This window comes from Leucoraja erinacea, chromosome 3 (genome assembly GCF_028641065.1).
Source record: "Leucoraja erinacea ecotype New England chromosome 3, Leri_hhj_1, whole genome shotgun sequence".
Taxonomy (NCBI): domain Eukaryota; kingdom Metazoa; phylum Chordata; class Chondrichthyes; order Rajiformes; family Rajidae; genus Leucoraja; species Leucoraja erinaceus.
In genome coordinates this window covers 5,099,024-5,118,443 of record NC_073379.1, presented here as the reverse complement: position 1 = coordinate 5,118,443, position 19,420 = coordinate 5,099,024, and the positions used below count along the sequence as shown (strand labels likewise).

Here is a 19,420-nt window from a genome sequence, read left to right as displayed (position 1 = left end):
TTTAACTACAATCGCTGGCCTCATGATTAGAGTCTCAATCTTAATATTTTCAAAGATGCACATGGAAGACCACAAGACATATGAACAGATTAGGTCATTCGCCCTATTGAGCCTGCTCCGCCATTCGATCATGGCTGACCTATTTATCGCTATCAACCCCATTCTCTTTACTACTCTGTAATATTTGACACCCTCCCTAATCAACAACCTATCAATGTCTGCATTAAAAATACTGTCTGTGGCAATGAATTCCAGATTCACCACCCTCTGGCTAAAGAGTAGGTATTTTCTTCTCAACTTTAAAACAAGGATGGTAGTGAAATGAATTAAATATCTCTTAGTCACAATAAATGTGGAAATTTTAAAAATTAAACAACTGTATTTTCCCCAATCTTGCATCTGCAACTTGAAGTATCATTGCTCAAATCTTAGCTTTTCAGTCAGAGGGCAGTGAATCTGTGGAATTCTTTGCCACAGAAGGCTGTGGAGGCCAAGTCAGGGGATATATTTAAGGCAGAGATAGATAGATTCTTGATTAGTACAAGTCAGAGGTTATTGGGAGAAGGCAGGAGAATGGGGTTCGGAGGGGGAGATAGATTGAATGGCGGAGAAGACTGAATGGCCTAATTCTACTTCTATCACATATGATCTTATGTTATAGCATCAATTATTTTTGGTCTCCAACAGCTTCTTGATTTATAGCCACTTTTGAAAACTCCCACTCTAGTTTCTGTTATCACTCTTCTACATCATTCTAATAAAACTCAATGTCAGTTTGAGGGACAGAGCCACCCAGTTAGACCTTCTTGACTCATCAACTCGGGTTTTAATTCTGCTTTTCCCACTGACACCTCCTGCCATTTGTTTTTTATTTTATTACCCAAGTCATTTAATATCTGTTGTCATTTAATGTCTTTCACTGTAATAGAATCTCTTTACCCATTCTCTGCACATCTTTTAGTGCCTATGAAGGAACAATAATCTCAAACATTACAACTAATCTTCTCTCTCTCCACAAACAATATTTCCTGACTTGAATACTTCCAGGTTTTGTTTAATTACCTTTAGGGTACAATTAATAGATTAGAATGAACCTGGTTTTAATCTAAACTACACTTATTGAAAATAGAATTTTGTTTACCAAAGACACATTGCAAAAAGTTACGATCATCCGTACATCAACGGTTCCATCTGCATCAAACTGTAGAATGCAATGTTTCAAAATGTGTCAATACCTCCCAGTCAATTCTAGTACACTCCCCGTTGGATTGCAACCTTGTCGTGGTCGGGGAGCTTGTGTGCCTCAATGACCCCCTAGAGCTATGCCAGCGGGAGATTCGTCTCCTGTTAGGGTCTCCCATGCTGGACTGGTCGAAGGGTAGAGGCGAGACGAAGAGCGATCCACTGGTCCTCCAGGTTGGAGGTTGAGCACAGGGCTAACAACCCTGTCTTGTAAAACAAATATGTTACAGAAACAGCAACTGAAGGAATCAACACTACTGAGTGGAGGACCTTCGTTGCTGCCCTACATGCCAGGAGGCATAATATGCAGTAAGTAAGTAATTCCAGTACAACGTTGACGTAAGAAACAGCAGATGCTGGAACCCGGAGCAAAACACAAAGTGCTGGAGGAACTCAGCACATCAGGCAGTTTTTGTAGAGGGAATGGACATGCGACGTTTCAGGTTGGGCCCCTTCTTCATTCTGAAATGTCTGTCCTCAGATGCTGCCTGACACGCCTGGTTCTTCCAGCACTTCTGGGAAGAGGTACAGGAGCATTAGCTGCAAAACCAGCAGGATGCTCCTCAGTTTCTTCCCACAGGCTATAAGACTGTTAAATGGACTTTGCCCCCTGCCAAGTATCGCGCACAAACCCCCACACTACAGCAGAGCCACTGTTGTGCCGCTACCGGTCGGAACGGCTGTTGAATGTTTAGTAGAGTGTTAAATTTGTTCATGACATGTATTTTTTAATTTTAATTCCTATTTATTTTTTAATGCAAACTGAATGGACACTGGTTGAGCAATGTTTTTTTGTTTCCTCTGGGTATGCGAATACTCAGGAAATGACAATAAAGATTTACAATTACAATTACAATTACTTCAGTACAATTTTCCTCGATATGGGGTAACATGTCACTAGAATGTTTATTAGTAAATCAATACCTTATCTCCAGTCCCTTTGAGAGAATTTTGTGGATAATCTGTGAGTGGAAGCAGAGATGAAATTCCAGGTGAAGGTACCGAATTCCTGTGGTCAACTAGAAAAGGCACTGATCTGCCAGATGTTGGAGTAGGTGGAGACTGAAACCGCTGGCGCTTAACTTCATAAGGACTACTCTGGTCATCACTTCTTCGCCTGTAATTGAAGTCATAGAGTTACACAGCACGGAAAAAGTCCCTCGTCCCAGCTTGCCAACCAAGTTGCTGACTTGAGCTAGTCCCATTTGCTTCCATTTACCTTATATCAGTCCATGCCTTTTCTATCAAGTAGCTTCCAAATATCTGTTCAACATTATAATTACATCCACCATTACCACTTCCTCCAGCACCTTGTCCCACATACCCTCCACCCTCTAACTGAAAAGGTTGCCGCTCGTGACTCCTTTATATCTTTCGCCTCTCACCTGAGATATGCTCTCTAGTTTCAGGCTCCCTTAAAATCTAATTAGATTTCTTGCACATCAGATTATTAAAACTGACATTTAAAACTAAACCAATGCTAATGAAGTTCAAAAGTCCCTTTATATTAATGGATGGCCTGAAAGTGCAATTCAGATGGAATGAGATTTAACTTGAAAACAGTGACTAATGCCAATATTCTATTGCATTCATCATCATCTTGAACATTCCATGTGCAACAAGGTGAATGACACAAGAACACCAGGAAAGTACTCAATGAGAATCATGTTTTAATCTCTACACAGAGATCATCCTTTTAGGATCTCCGTCAGATCATCCTCTTTTCTTAGCTATCTTGCTCCCTTTTCACTTTTGTGAGTTTTCCTTGATTTTATTTACCAATATGTATTTCAAGCCTTGTCTCTGCCATCCCAACTTGCTTTGCACCACAATGCTCTCTGCAATAATGAACTCTCCAAATTCAGCATGTGTTTTTGTTTGCCTGGCAGGACTTCAGATTTGAATGGGTCACTTTCTTTGTGGAAGATATTTGTCCTGTATTCCAACCATCTTTTACCACAAATGCTCACTAACAAAATGTTCCTCCCATTGTTGATCACTTCCAGCTGCCTAGGTTCAAACCCCAGAACAAAATACAGAACTGCTTTAGGTGGGTTTGCTAGGTACTATCTAAAGGCTTATCTTGAAAAGATTATGTTTTTCTGTGCCCTTTTGCTCTTCTATGAGTTTTAAGATTTTGAAAACCACCCTTACCAATCAATATCAATCAATATCAATATTTATTACGTCATTTGAACCTCAATAAGGCTCAAACGAAACTCTGTTTCCACAGCCATACAAGCAAAGAAAATTTCCTACAGACATACACACAATTCAATTTACAAAAACATCCATCACAGTGAACCCACTGTGATGGAAGGCAAAGTCTTTTCTCTCCCCTGTTCTCCATTTCTCTCCCGATGTCCAAGCCCCAGGCGGGCGATGATAAGCCCCGCTCCCTGTCTAAATGTCACGAAGTTGGAGCCCCCCCCGGCCTTATTTAGTTTTTAGTTTAGAGATACAGCCCGGAAACAATGCCTTCGGCTCACCGAGTCCATGGACAACCAGCGATACCCGCACATTAACACTATCTAATACCCACGAGGGACAATTTTTACATTTACAAAGCCAATTAACCTACAAACCTGTACGTCTTTGGAATGTGGGCGGAAACCAAAAATCTCGGAGAAAACCCACGCAGGTCACGGGGAGAACGTACAAACTCCATACAGACAGCACCCGTAATCGGGATCGAACCCGGGTCTCCGGTGCTGCATTCACTGGAAGGCAGCAACTCTACCGCTGCACCACCGTGACTGCCCCCTATATCAGAAATAGCCAAAGTATATACACTATGGTCTCCCTTTGGCCATCCACAGCACACCTGCAGCAGCACAATTGCTATTTTTTTATTCTTCACTTCAACTCAACTGACGCTCCTTCAAGTACCTCTTCCCTTCTCACATTTCTTAATTCAATATTTAAACAGAGCTCCTCCAGCAGATAAGATTGAATGAACTATAAAAATCCTGGAGTTATCCAATGATACGCGGTGTGCATTCAATAGAACGTCTTAGGTTTGTCTCGTGTGATATTACTGTTAGATTCACTTTTAATCTCCTTCCCTAATGCTTCAGCCCCCTTACTTCCAGACAGAGACATATTCTCAGGCATTTGCCATAACTCTCCCAGATCCGCAACCCCTTATCTTCAGAGTCATCATCAATGAAAACCACAGTTCATTTGCAATAATTGCGGGGTTTTTTAAATTCCCTGTTTTATAGAGACTGAACAAGACTTACTTCCTGCCAAGATTACTGGGCAGAGCCGGTGAAAAAACAGGACAGAGATTGCTGAAGGGCCACACGTATGGTGATTGTGGAGTAACTACTCCTGTCACGATGGTACCAGAAAGGCTGCAAATAAGTAATTAAAAAAAAATTATTGGCATTCACTTACAGATTTTAAGAATGTTTTGAAATCAAATAACCAAAGACCATATGTCTCCATATGTCACCTCTGTTCTACACAAACCCAGCTGTTCTGAGAGAAGGTGCATGCTTTACATCTGACTGTTCTAATAGGGCAGTCTTTCAATCATATGGCTATTAATGCAAAAATGGAAATAAAACAAATTCATGTTTCAAGAATACAATAGAAATTCAGTGACAGAAGTCATTGTTCTAATCAGAATGCCTAGCCAGAACATAACAAATAAATTACATTCTAAAAAATGTAGAGAATAAAACTGAGGCAAGGCCACGATAAGCATAAGATTCTTGAAGGGATGGATGCTGTGAGGTTGCTCTCATGGCCAGTGGGCTGACTACTTTGGGGCAAAATCCCAAGATAACAGGGTTGGGTGTTCCAGACAATTAGGGTCAGTAAGCATTCATTCTTTATTAGAAGATTCTGAATGTTAAGAAATTTCTAGCCCGGAGAGCTGTGGATGTTTATTCATGTACATTTAATCAATTCACGTAATTCGAGGTCAAGACCCATACATATTTGGAATTAAAGGCATATAGAAAATTGGGCAGGGAAATAGTGTTGAGATAGTCTGAAGAAGGGTCTCGGCCTGACATGTCACCTACTGCTTTTCTCCAGAGATGCTGCCTGACCCACCTTTTGTGTCTATTTTAGATAGTTACCCTTCAGATGTCTAATTTCAGAGCCATATCTGGAGATCATGTAAACCAATTATTTCTTATCTTGATGCACTGCGGTTAGAGTGCAACATGGCAAATGGAATGAATGCTTAGGATGGTACACGAGGTACCAATCAGGTAGAATGTTTTTCTTGTTAGGCATCTTTTATATAATATGAGCCGCTCCTATCCAATTAAGTAGAGATTATTCCATAGTGTTCCTGATTTGATCCTTGTGTACAGTGTGAAAACTTTGAGGTGGCAGGTGAGTTACTCAAATAACACCCAGTCTGCTTGTGCAGCTACAGTATTTATGAGTCTAGTCTAGACCACTTGAGATTCTGGTCCATTGTCAGCTCCAGGTAATGGGAGGGTTGGCAACGCTACTGCCATTAAACATCAACAGTTACACTCTTTCATCTTGGAGATGGTTACTGCCAGGCACTTTTGTGGTGTGTATATCATTTGACCCTTATCAACCCAATTTGCTGCAGTATCTGGATCTTGCAACACGCAGGCATGGACTGTTGCATTTCCTGAGGAGTTGCATTGGAATGAAACACTGTGCAATTATCAGCCAATTTTCCCAATTCTGACCAGATGGAAGGTTAATGAAGCAGTGGATGATGAATGGGCAGAGGATATTGTCTTGTGAAACTCCTACAGACCATGTCTTGTCATTGGGATGACTGACCTCCAACAGCCATCTTTTTGTTGCAGCCTCATCAGATTGGCATCCCATTTTTCCAATCTGCCTGATATTGCTCTCAGTATGTCCTTCATTACTCCACATTGAACCGGAGGCGATCTACTGGTTTGAATGAAATGCCAGTAAGGAAAGTGTCAGACTATTAGATTTCAGACTGTGGTGGGCATTTCTACTGCTGATGATCCACATTGTTTCATGGATAAATCAGACTTTATCCCAGTTAGAACAGTCGTGGTGCCAGTCGTGGTGCCAGATAGGAATTTATCTCCACAAAGATTGTATAGTGATCACTCCTACCAATGCTTTAGCAGACAATGCACCTGCAGCAGGAAGATTAGTAAGTAAGGCAACATAAACATCATGTAGGTTTATCCCTTACGTTTGCTAGCAGCGATGGGCTGCAGAATCGGAAAGCTACTTCTATCAGAAAAAAATGAACAAGTCCAGCTGCCCTGCTCTTGAAAAGAGAAGGCTAAAGGACATGCAAAAAGTTAAAATCATAAGAGATTTTCATAGCACATACATGAAAACATTTCCATTTGCTCCAAGGGCAGCTAAATCAAAAGGAAATTCAGGAAAAAAAAATATGCACCTGGAAATTGGTGGGAATTAACCAGCAAGCACATTGCTGTTCTTCTGAGATAGGCTACAGATGCGTATGGAGAAAGGAACCGACTGGCAGCTCACATATCAAATGATGAAAGACAGAGGCTAAAACTCCTGCATGGAACTATGTAACTGAATGGCTTGTTTCTGGCTTTGTATGCAAGTTATATTGGGATTATTAAAATCAGACCACTTTAACCAGAAACCAGCAGAGAATCGCATCAGCTAACCTCCCTTTTGTCAATTAGAATACTGCTAATCCGTATGTGACACGAAAAAGCTTAGTAAATGGTAAAAGCTGATTATTTAATCATTTCAATCAACACTGAAGCTTTTTCCAAAAGTGCTAGGAGCAGAATTAAACCATTTGACCCATCAAGACCACTCCACCATTCGATCAAGGCTGATCTACCTTCCCCTCTCAACCACATTCCCCTGCTTTCTCCCCATACGAGAATCTATACCCGTACTAGAATCTATCTCTGCCTTAAAAATATCAATTGACTTGACCTCCAGTCTTTCTATAGTACATCTGCTAACGACAAAACGAGTCATTATTTTTCAAAATTGTAGTTTATAGATGCACTCTCAAAAATCTGAATGCCATATTTCAATCAAAATAAATCATTATTGTGCAAATGACTAAACAATATTTTGAGCATTTTGGTCACCAACAGAATAGGCAATTTGTAATATCATCTGTTGTCACTGTTTTAAAGATTTTAAGCTCCGATGCTTATCGAAATATACAACTACAATACATACAAAATGACATAATACAATAAGTGAATTAAAATGTGTGCACCGGCTATTAATATATGAGAAGATCCATCAGTGGAATCCTGCTGCACTCACGTTGCATTCCTGAAGTTGTGAGCATTAATAATCTGTTGCTGTGAAAGGAGGGCAGGAGAGAAGGGTGGACGACCCAGATTGGAATTAGGGAACATGCTCTCCTTTATCTGAAGTGAACATTTAATCTTTCGCCTGGAAAAAAAAAGTACACATTGCTGAATTCACAATTAATGAAATATCATGCCAAAAAAAGTATTATGTAGCACAGTGGAGATTTTCAAAAAGGGGGAAGAAAGAAAAGGGGAAACAAAAAAACATAGAAAATAGGTGCAGAAGTAGGCCATTCGGCCCTTCAAGCCAGCACCGCTATTCAATATCATGGCTGATCATCCAAAATCAGTACCCCGTTCCGGCTTTTCCCCATATCCCTCGATTCCTTTAGCCCCAAGAGCTAAATTAAAAAAAAACAAGATAAATCACAAAGCAGAGTGACTCAAGTTTAAAGAGATTCGGTATGTCACTGAATATTCGAGCAAATTTCTACAGGTGCACTGTAGAAAGTATCCTGACAGACTGCATCATGTTCTGGTACGAAAATTCTAACATATAGGAACACAAGATGCTGTAGAGAGCAGCAGTAGACTTAGCCATGCCAATCTTAAGCACAGGCCTCTCCCCCCTACCCCCCATTCAAGGCATGTTCAGAAGCCTGAAGTCCCACATCAGAGCTACTTTTCTACACCAAGCAAGATCTTGAACTGACCTTCACTGCACTAACCTTACCTCAGCAACCGAACACAATGAACCATCACGACCATGGACTTGTTTTCTAATTGTGTTCTGGACTAACTGCATTTTTGCACAGCCTTTTTCATTGCTTCTAGAATTTATGCATAACTAATATTTTGTGAATTGTCTGAATCACTGTGCCAGTGATGCAGCTGCAAGCAAGATGTTCATTGTACCTGGACCTCAACACCTTGCATATATAACAATAAACTTGACTTGCTTAATTAGGCGAGGATAAATGATTCACCTCTCAAAAAAAAGACACAAGTCACAAGTTACTCTCGAGTTACTCCAGCACTCTGTGTCTTTTGTAAACTGCAGTTCCTAGTTTCTACAAACCATCTATTGTTCAAAGATTGTTTAAAATACAGTAGCAAGCAAAATCTGGTAATATCTGGAAACAGATTCTGTAAATAAAAATGATATGCTGAGTCAAAGAGTGATACAGTGTGGAAACATGCCCTTCGGTCCAACTCCCCCACACCGGCCGACAATGTCCAAGCTGCCCTAGTCCCACTTGCCTACGCTTGGTCCATAATCCTCCAAACCTGTCCTATCCATGTACCTGCCCAACTGTTTCTTATACGATGGGACAGTCCCAGCCTCAACTACCTCCTCTGGCAACTTGTTCCATACACCCACCGAGGGGTAAATTTTTGTGAAAAAGTTACCCCTCGGATTCCTATTAAATCTTTTCCCTTCACCTTGAACCTATGTCCCCTGGTCCTCGATTCCCCTACTCTGGGTAAAATACTTTGTGCATCTACCCGATCTATTCCTCTCATGACTTTGTATACCTCAATAAGATCTCCCCTCATCCTCCTACTGAAAAAGTTACTTTTATAACAATCAAACAGGTTAGCTTCTTAATAAACAGACAACTCACAATACGGTTGGTAGACCAGTTCAAAACATTACTTATTATGGAAGTGGCAAGGAAAACCCCAGTCAAGTGAGCAATCAGACACTTGGCTGTCCTCAGTCCACTTTCCTGAACAATGGTACATGGTATTATATAGTGTTTTTTTGCCACCTTAGCACATTCCACAAACAGTAGTCATGGTCAGAGGCACAGAGAATACCGTGGTCTATGTTTTCTGGACCTATTTACAAGTATGAGGTGCAATTACTACAGGAAAAAAAACCAATATATAAAAGTTGTCTCAGGACCTGGTCATGGAGTTGCATCAACAAAACAGACTTGTCATTGGTACAAAGACTTTCATATCAAGGGCATCTAACATTTAGTATAGAGATACTTGTTTATCATTTTCATCTTTCTTTGCATTTCTCAAAGGCATCGGACATTTTCCCACTTCACTTCCTTCTCTAACTTCTTTCCTAAGGGCTTCCTTTCTCCAACACTCTTGCAGACGCATTTGCACTTTCTTTACTTTCCTTACTTCTACCTTTTTCTTAAAGCACAAAAAAAAATGAAGCGGTACAAAAAATGTATTAAGATGCCTTTCTGTATAGATCTCCTGGAAAAAAGCCGTACTTTAAACTAAAATATAAAATTGTAAATTGGTCATTAAAAAAAATCAATTTAATAGCTTCTTATATTTTTAACAACTCACAATACAGCCTTTCAAAACTACACTCCATGGAATAGAGACCCAGCCTAATAAACGTGTCCCTATAGCTCACACCCTTTAGTCCTGGCAACATCCTCGTGAATCTTTTCTGAACCCTTTCAATCTTTCCTATAACATGGTGCCCAGAATTGAACACAATATTCTAAATGCAGTCTCACCAACGTCTTATACAACTACAACATGACCTCCCATCTTCTATACTCAATAGGTACACAAAATTTGCTGGAAGATCAGCATCTGCTCAGCGGATGCATCTAGCATCTATGGATCGAAGGAAATAGGCGACGTTTCGGGCATCGAACATTTCTTCATTTACTACTTGGGGGGGGGGGGGGGGGGGGCTTCCCTCTCTCCTCAAAGGCAGGAAAAGGGGAGGAGGAGAAACCCCTAGACTTGAGGGCGGGCGGGCTGGGAGGGGTGGGAGCTGAGACTACAAATATAGGGTGTAAGGAAGGGGAGGAGACACAGCAAGGGCTAGCAAAATTTTAACATAATTCAATGTTAATACCATCCATGGAAGAAAGGCCCCCAGGCTAAAATATAAGGTGCTGTTCCTCCAATTTCCGCTGTTTTGGTTATGGCGGACTTAGCGTGTCCGCAATAACCAACCTAATTAACCCCCCCCCCCCCCCCCCCCCGGTTGTCTCAGCACTTAAACTCCCCCCTCCCATTCCCAATCCGATAACATCTGTGCCCAGGGTTCCACAATATTGCTAGAGTGCAGTCTCACCAGCGGAAATTGGACTACAACAGACCTCCCATCTTCTATACTCAATAGGGCCTTGCGTCCGGCTGGCAGAAACATTGAATTTTGCAGCAGCATTATGGAGCTAGCCCTTGCTGTTTCGGGCCCCCCCCTTAACCCTCTGATGCTGGGGTCCCACCCTCTCCCCGCCCTCGGGGAAAAGGGGAGGAGGAGGAGCCCGAGGGCGGGCCTTTGAGGGTGGGAGGAGACCCCCCCCCCCCCCCCCCCCCCACAGCAAGGGCTAGCAAAATTCAGAGAATTCAGAAGGGTTTGCCATCCGGACGCCCGAAACGGCGCCTATTTCCTTTCTGTTCCTCCATAGATTTCCGCTGTTGCTCACGCTGGCAATCCAGGAGACCCAGGACCTTCGAGAGGTCCAATTCTGCAGTTCCTTCTTGAACATTCTATACTCAATACTCTGACAGATGAAGGCCAAAGTGTCAAAAGCCTTTTTGACCACCTTATCTACCTGCGACTCGACCTTCAAGGAACAATGCACTTGTACTCCAAGATCCCTCTGCACTACCACACTACCCAGAGGTCTACCATTTACTGTGTAGGTCCTGCCCTTGTTCGACGACCCAAAATGCAACCCCTCACACTTTTCTTTATTAAATTCCATCAACCATTCCTCTGCCCACCTGGCCAATCGATCCAGATCCTGCTGCAACCGTTCACAACCTTCTTCACTATCTGCAAAACCACTAACTTTTGTATCTTCAGCAAACTTGCTAATCTTACCCTGTATGTTCTCATCCAAATCATTGATGTAGGTGACAAACATTAACAGGCCCAGCATCGAACCCTATGGCAAACCATTCGTCACAGGCCTCCATTCTGAGAAGCAATCTTCCACCATCACCCTCTGCTTCCTGCCATAGAGCCAATTTGCTATCCATTAAGCTGTCTCTCCTTGGATCCCATGCGATCTAACCTTCCAAAGCAGCCTACCATGCAGCACCTTGGCGAACGTCTTACTAACGTCCATGTACACAACATCTACAGCACTGCCCTCTCATCAACCTTTTTGGTCAAGTCTTCAAATAAATCAATCAGATTTGTGAGACGACCTCCCACGTACAAAACCATGCTGACTGTCCCTAATCAGCCATTGCCCATCCAAATGCCTGTATATCCTATCCCTCAGAATAATCTCCAGTTACTTACCAACTACAGAGGTTAAGCTCACCGGCCTATAGATCCCAGCATTTTCCCTGCAGCCCTTCGTGAAAAGAGATACAACATTTGTCACTCTCAATCCTTTGGCAACCAGGGCTCCCGCAATTTCCTCTCTAGTTTCCCGCAATGTCCTCAGATATATCTGATCAGGCCCCGGAGATTTGTCTACCTTCAAACATGACAGTACCTTCAGTACTTCCACGACAGTAACCCTGACTGCTCACAAGACACTTCTAGCGACTGCTCCAATTTCCTCCGTCCTACTGTCTTTCTCCTTGGTAAATACAGAGGAGATATACTCAGGGGACCTTGCCCATCTCCTGTGGCACCACACAGAGGTGACATCTTTTATTCCTGAGAGGTCCCACACTCACTCTCGTTACCCTTTTCCCCCAATGTATTTATAAAATCTTTTGGGATTGTCTTTTATGCAACCCGCCAGAGCTATCTCCTGGCGCCTTTTTGCCCTTCTGATCTTTTTTTGTTTGCTCAGTTCCCGAAACTCCTCTAGGGATGCACTTGATCCCAGCTGCCTATACCTGTCCCATGCACCATTCTTGTTTTTGACTAGCGTCTCAATTTACCTTGTCATCCAAGCTTCCTTACGTTTGCCTGCTTTGCCTTTCACTCTAACGGGGACGTACGTATCCCGAGCTCTCTTCGGTACACTTTTAAAAACATCCCACTTGGCCGATGTTCCTTTTCCCTCAAATAACTTGCTCCAATCAACTTGAGCTAGGCCTTCTCTCATAGCCTCAAAGTTGGCCTTACCCCAGTTGAGCATTTTTACACGTGGACCCTCTCCATCCCTAACTATCTTAAACCTAATTGAACTGTGGTCACTTGTCCCAAAAGGCTCCTCCACACACACTTCATCAACTTGCCTTTCCCATTTTCCCAATACTAGATCCAGCGTTGCCCTCTCACGTGTGGGGGGGCCTCCACCAACTGTTTATGGAATTGCACCCCATCTAAACCCTTCACGCTATGATTTTCCCAGTCTATATTGGGCAAGTTGAAATCCCCTACTACAACATATGCTGGGGCACAGAAAGAAATTGAAACTTTGTATAGTTCAGTTTATTTTCAAGTGTATCAAGGTACAGTGAAAAGCTTTTTGTTGCATGCTAACCAGTCAGTGGAAAGGCAATACATGATTACAATCGAGCCATTTACACTGTACAGAGACATAAGGGAATAACATTTAGTGCAAGATAAAGCCAGTAAAGTCCGATCAAAGAATGTCCAAGGGGCACCAATGAGATAGATAGTAGTTCAGGGCTGCTCTCTGGTTGTGGTCAGGTGATTCAGTTCCCTTTATCATGTATCTGTACACTGTTAATGGCTCGATTATAATCATGTATTATCTTTCCGCTGACCGGCCAGCAAGCAACAAAAGCTTGTCACTGTACCTGGATACGAGTGACGATAAACCGAAACTGAACTGAACAAAGTTTCAATTTCTTTTTGTGCCTCGGCACACCATTTTTAATATCAGAATCTGTTTCCAGGTATTAGCAGATTTTACTTGCTACTTTATTTTTCAAAAAATAGGTATTTTGTGAAGTTTCAAACAACTGAATAAGTCAGACTTGGTCAGGAGTGTAAAAGCATTTGTGAATTAGCCCCATATAATAATAAAAGATTTCTACTGCACAAGGAAAAGGTTATAGTTTGGGAACGAAGAGAACATTATTTCCCATGGAAGGCAAAGACCTAGGTAAAAGATCGGATGCACGATTAAGAATACAAAAAATACTAACACAATTAATCTATCTGCATCTGCTCCTTCATTAAATAAGATTGTGGCTAATCTTTTATTTTACTGACACTTTCCAGTACAAATTCCATATCATTTGGTCCCCAACCTAGTTCTTTAAATTGAAACGTGAAATTAGGCCCAATCTACACGATTACACACCACCAATTTCAGCTTGAACTTTGTGTTACAAGCAACAATCTATTGGTGCTGCCAAGAGACAAACGGGGGCAACTCTCAAATTTGATTCATATGAGACTCAGATCAATTAAATTAAAAGCATTAATTTTTAAAATGAAACCTGCAAAAGCTGGAAATTTGATTCAAAACAAGTAAATGCTGCAAATACTAACCTAGAACTTTATATGGAAGACACATGGCAGATAACCTCTATAAACATAGAAACATAGAAATTAGGTGCAGGAGTAGGCCATTCGGCCCTTCGAGCCTGCACCGCCATTCAATATGATCATGGCTGATCATCCAACTCAGTATCCCGTACCTGCCTTCTCTCCATACCCTATAAAACAAACATTGAACCTAGAGCTTGCTGGTCTAGTCCCAGTACCTGGGGATCATTGCACACAAATCATTTAAAATTGCAGGTAGATTAATTAAAGGAATCTGGACAACGTGTGGAGCCATAAAGTCCAAGAACTATGACATCAAAATGAACCTTGACAAAATGCTGAACAGGTTGGAGTATTGTATCCAGATCTCAGCATTACCTTACGAGAAATATGAAGGCCTCAAGGAGAGTGCAGAAGGAATTTACCAGAATGATTCCTGGATTAAACATAGAAAATAAGTGGAGGAGGCCATTCAGCCCTTCGAGCCAGCACCGCCATTCATTGTGATCATGGCTGATCGTCCCCCAATCAATAACCCGTTCCTGCCTTCTCCCCATATACATTGATTCCACTAACCCCTACAGCTCCATCTAACTCTCTCTTAAATCCATCCAGTGATTAGGCCTCCACTGCCCTCTGTGGCAGGGAATTCCACAAATTCACACCTCTCTGGGTGAAAAAGTGTTTTCTCACCTCAGTCTTAAATGGCCTCCCTTTTATTCTAAGACTGTGGCCCCTGGTTCTGGACTCGCCCAACATTGGGAACATTTTTCCTGCATCTAGCTTGTCCAGTCCTTTCATAATTTTATTTGTTCTATAAGATTCCCCTCATCCTTCTAAACTGCAGTGAATACAAGCCTAGTCTTTTCAATCTTTCCTCATATGACAATCCCGCCATCCCAGGGATCAATCTCGTGAACCTACGCTGCACTGCCTCAATCACAAGGATGCCCTTCCTCAAATTAGGAGACCAAAACTGTACACAATACTCCAGATGTGGTCTTACCCGAGCCCTATACAACCGCAGAAGAATCTCTCTACTTCTATACTGAAATCCTCTTGTTATGAAGGCCAACATTCCATTAGCTTTCTTCACTGCCTGCTGTACCTGCACGCCAACTTTCAGTGACCGGTGTACAAGGACACTGAGGTCTTGCTGTGCCTCCCCCTTACCTAACCTAACCCCATTGTGATAATAATCTGCCCCCTTGTTTTTGCCACAAAAAGTGGATAACCTCACATTTATCTATATTATACTGCATCTGCCACGCATCTGCCCATTCACTCAACCTGTCCAGGTCACCCTGCAACCTCCTAACATTTCACACTGCCACCCAGCTTTGTGTCATCCGCAAACTTGCTAGTGTTGCTCCCAATTCCCTCTTCCAAATCATTAATATATATGGTAAACAGTTGCAGCCCCAACATCGAACCTTGCAGCACTCCACTCGCCACTGCCTGCCATTCCTGGGAGATTTTAGGTACATCTATTAATTCAAGAAGCTGGGATAGTTGGTTGAGAATGGATCAGATTTAAAATCTCAAAGTTGTAAGAGAGAGTGAGTGGGTGGTAGAGGTAGATTAATTCCAAAGGGAACAAAATACACAAAAAAATAACTATATGGGTAGGAAGGAACTTCCTATATATAATAAATATATTGGGCTATGGGCAAAGAACAAGCAAATGGAACCGATAGATTTAATGGGTGAAATTTCCTGCCATGGTAACCTTAACCTTTCTGGTATACAACTCTTTGCAGTAAATTTCATCTGCCATTTTGCCAGTTTGCCTCTTCAAGTTTATCACACTGTCAAGTTTTGCACCATCTGCAAATTTTGAAAGTCAGAATGTCTCCAGACAAGAGTGTTCCAAAGACCCATTTTGCAGGCCGAAGTCCATACAGTGCACACAAGTCTACGTTAAAAAATACTTCTAGTACTGACCATGACAAACACTGTTGTAAACCATCCTCTGACCCCCGAGGTGCATTCATCACAAATCTGAATCCTGTCTGAAAGACAACTGCACATCCCTTTACACCATAAAGAACCCCTATACAAAACAATATTTTTCAGGCAGGCAGCGACAAGTGGGGTGCCGCAAGGCTCGGTTCTGGGACTGCAGCTATTTACATTATACATTAATGATTTAGATGAAGGAATTAAAAGTAACATTAGCAAATCTGCAGATGACACAAAGCTGAGTGGCAGTGTGAACTGTGAAGAGGATGCTATGAGGATGCAGAGTGACTTGGACAGGATGGGCTAGTGGGCAGGTGCATGGCAGATGCAGTCAGTATAATGTGATAAGTGTGAGGTTATCCACTTTGGAGGCAAGAACAGGAAGGCAGATTATTATATGAATGGTGTCAGGTTAGGAAAAGGGGAAGTACAACGAGACCTGGCCGTTCTTGTACATCAGCCATTGAAAGTGAGCGTACAGGTACAACAGGCAGTGAAGAAAGCTATTGGCATGTTGGCCTTCACAAAGAGGAGTTGAGTATAGGAGCAAAGAGGTCCTTCTGCAGTTGTACAGGGCCCTAGTGAGACCACACCTGGAATATTGTCTGCAGTTTTTGGTCTCCAGATCTGAGGAAGGACATTCTTGCTATTAAAGGAGAGTGCAGCTTAGGTTCACAAGGTTAATTCCCAGGATTGTGGGACTGTCATATAATGAAAGAATGGAGCGACTGTGCTTGTATTCATTGGAATTTAGAAGGATGAGAGGAGATCTTTTAGAAACATATAAAATTATTAAGGGATTGGACACGCTAATGCAGGAAACATGTTCCTGATATTGGTGGAGTCCAGAGCCAGGGGCCACAGTTTGAAAATAAGGGATAGGCCATTTAGAACTGAGATGAGAAAAAACTTTTTCATCCAGAGAGTTGTGAATTTGTGGAATACTTTGTCTCTGTCTCAGAAGGCAGTGGAGGCCGATTCACTGGATGCATTCAAAAGAGAGTTAGATAGAGCTCTTAGGGCTAGCAAAATCAAGGGATATGGGGAGAAGGCAGGAACTGATCGTGGATGATAAGCCATGATCGTATTGAATGGCAGTGCTGGCTCGAAGGTCCGAATGGCCTACTCCTGCAATTATTGTCTATGTATCTATGTATCCTCTAAATTAGTCATCAAAAGTTTCAACAAATCATCAAATCTCTTGGACATTATTTAGTTGACAACAGCACATCTCTTACAATGCTGTCATTTAAAACTAGCAAGAAAGGTCCCGACCCGAAACGTCACCCATCCTTTTTCTCCAGACATGTTGCCTGACTCGTTGAGTTACTCCAACACTTTGTGACTGACTTTCTTTAGTATAAATCAGCATTGTTTTTAGATTTCACAATTGTCTTACAGGAACATTGTGACCACCCTGAAATTTTAAATTGGAATAGTTATTTTTGACAATGAGAACATTCCCTCTTGTCATCTACCCACACTGTTTGGTCTTCAGCCTGCAAAATGGGGACATGGAATGGTCACCTGCCTGGAGATTTTCTGACCTTGTTGGCATCCAGGTGAAGAGTGTTACTCACCATTTTCAGTAACCAATGGGCACCACAATATTAGCAGAACCTAGTGAGTCATTGAAATAAAATCTCCATTGCTGCACCCACCCTCCTTAATTTGAGCAAAAGTAATAGTTTTGTTTAATAATGGGGGAGCATCAGTGTCAGTTCATGCCAAAGGTCATGGATCTTAAAGGTTTACTCTATGCCCAATCTGCCAAAAAAAAATCCTGTGTTTTAAAGTCACATATTCCCACCATCCATGTTGTTCAGCTTCCCTCTCTCCCTCTCTCTTCTAGAACATAACAAAGTATAGCACAGGAACAAACACTTCAGCCCGCAATGTCTGTGCTGATCATGATGCAGAGAAAACCTCATCTCATCTGCCTGCACATGATCCGTATCCCTCCATATCCCTATCTGAAATCTTCTTAAATGCCATTATCGTATCTGCCTCAACCACAACCACTGGAGCACACCCCTGCCACCCACCATTCTGTGTAAAATAAATGTCCCCTCTGACCTTAAAGCTAAGCCTTCTAGTCTTTGACATTTCCACCCTGGCTGGGAGTTTTCTGGGGCATTTGCTATGTTGTCACAGCCACTGGCACTTTGTGGGAACACAGTGGGTACAGAAGAGAAGGTGTGTTTAATCTTGGAAAACTAACGACTTTGACTAAATACAAAGTGCTGGAATAAGCCAGCGGGTCTGGCAGCATCTCGAGAGAATATGCATCGGCGATTGATTGATTGATTAAAAATATAGCATGGAAACAGGCCGTTCGACCCACAGAGTCGACACCGACCACCCTTTCATTCTAGTTCTGTTATCCTACTTTCACATTCACTCCCCACACTTTAGGGGCGATTTACAGAGGTTCTGACCCGAAACTGTCCAGTCCCCTCCACGGTTGCAGCCTGGCCCGCTGTATTCCTCCAACACGTTGTGTTTTGTTCAACTCTCTCCCCGCACCGGCAATTCCTCGTCTCTCTAACGCGGTTAACAACTTGTTTTTAATCAGGGAAACCTTCTTCCTCCTCCTCGTCCTCGGCCTCGTCCTACACCCACCTCAGGCCAGCTGTCAATACACCTGTGACATCGCCCTGTGTGTGTGTGTGTGTGTGTGTGTGTGTTTTTATTGTCATTATTTCGCGGACATGGAGATGAAACGTTGATTAAAACAACTTTCCCATTTCCCCGACAGCCGGCAGCGGGCAGCGGGGGCAGAGCGGGTAGTGGGGGAGCGGGCGGGGGGGGAGCGGCAGCGGGCCGGTGAGTGAGCGGGCAGTGGGAGTGGGCGGGCGCGTGGGCGTGGGCCCGGCAGTGAGCGAGCGGGGCAGGGCGGCAGTGAGCGGGCGTAGTGAGTGAGCGGGCAGTGGGCGAGTAGTGAGCGGGGGGCAGTGGGCCGGCGTGCGGGTAGTGAGCGGGGGGCAGTGAGTGAGCGGGTAGTGAGCGGGCAGTGGGCCGGTAGTGGTGGCAGTGAGTGCCGGCGGGCAGCGGGCGGCAGTGAGCTGGCAGTGGGCCGAGCGGGCAGCGGGCAGTGGGCCCGGTAGTGGGCCGGCCGTGCAGTGAGCGAGTGCGCGGGTAGTGAGCGCGAGCGGGGGGGCAGTGAGCGGGCGGGCACTGGGCGAGAGCGGGCAGTGGGCGAGCGGCAGTGAGAGTGAGCGGGCGGCAGGGGGGCAGTGAGCGGGCCGGCAGCGGGCGGCAGTGAGTGAGCGGGTTGTGAGTGAGCCGGCAGTGAGTGAGCGGGCGGCAGTGGGCCGGCAGTGAGCGGGGGCCAGTGAGCGGTAGCGGTAGCTGCAGTGGGAGTCGAGGCCGCGCATCGTCCAAGTCGCAGCCTCCGGGGCCGGGCCGGGCCAAAGAGGAAGAAGCTTCCGTCGTCTCATTTCACGCGTCTCCCCCACAAACAACGCATTCTCCCCTCTCCTCTCTCCCCTCCCTCTCCTCTCTCCTCCATCGCCACACTCACTCACCGAGCCTCTGTCCCCGTTGCCCCTCAACCGTTTCATCTTGGTTCCCTCACGTCAGGGCCATCGGGCCGTCTCCT

At 43.6% G+C, this 19,420-nt stretch overlaps 1 protein-coding gene across 4 annotated transcripts in view; it reads right to left on the bottom strand.

Annotated features, from left to right (window-relative positions):
- tent2 (terminal nucleotidyltransferase 2) overlaps positions 1-19,420 on the bottom strand; it is a 64,131-nt gene extending 44,711 nt beyond the window's left edge. The window contains exons 1-5 of one of the 4 annotated variants that reach the window (XM_055631652.1): positions 19,347-19,420; positions 7,501-7,632; positions 6,025-6,141; positions 4,485-4,598; positions 2,167-2,359 (exon numbers count right to left, since the gene is read on the bottom strand). In XM_055631652.1, the coding sequence (XP_055487627.1) occupies positions 2,167-2,359; positions 4,485-4,598; positions 6,025-6,141; positions 7,501-7,595 (519 nt within the window). In that variant the 5' untranslated portion in view covers positions 7,596-7,632; positions 19,347-19,420. Of the gene's footprint in view, positions 1-2,166; positions 2,360-4,484; positions 4,599-6,024; positions 6,142-7,450; positions 7,633-19,346 lie in introns of those variants that run through there. The other 3 variants (XM_055631659.1, XM_055631671.1, XM_055631666.1) reach the window with 3 other exon arrangements.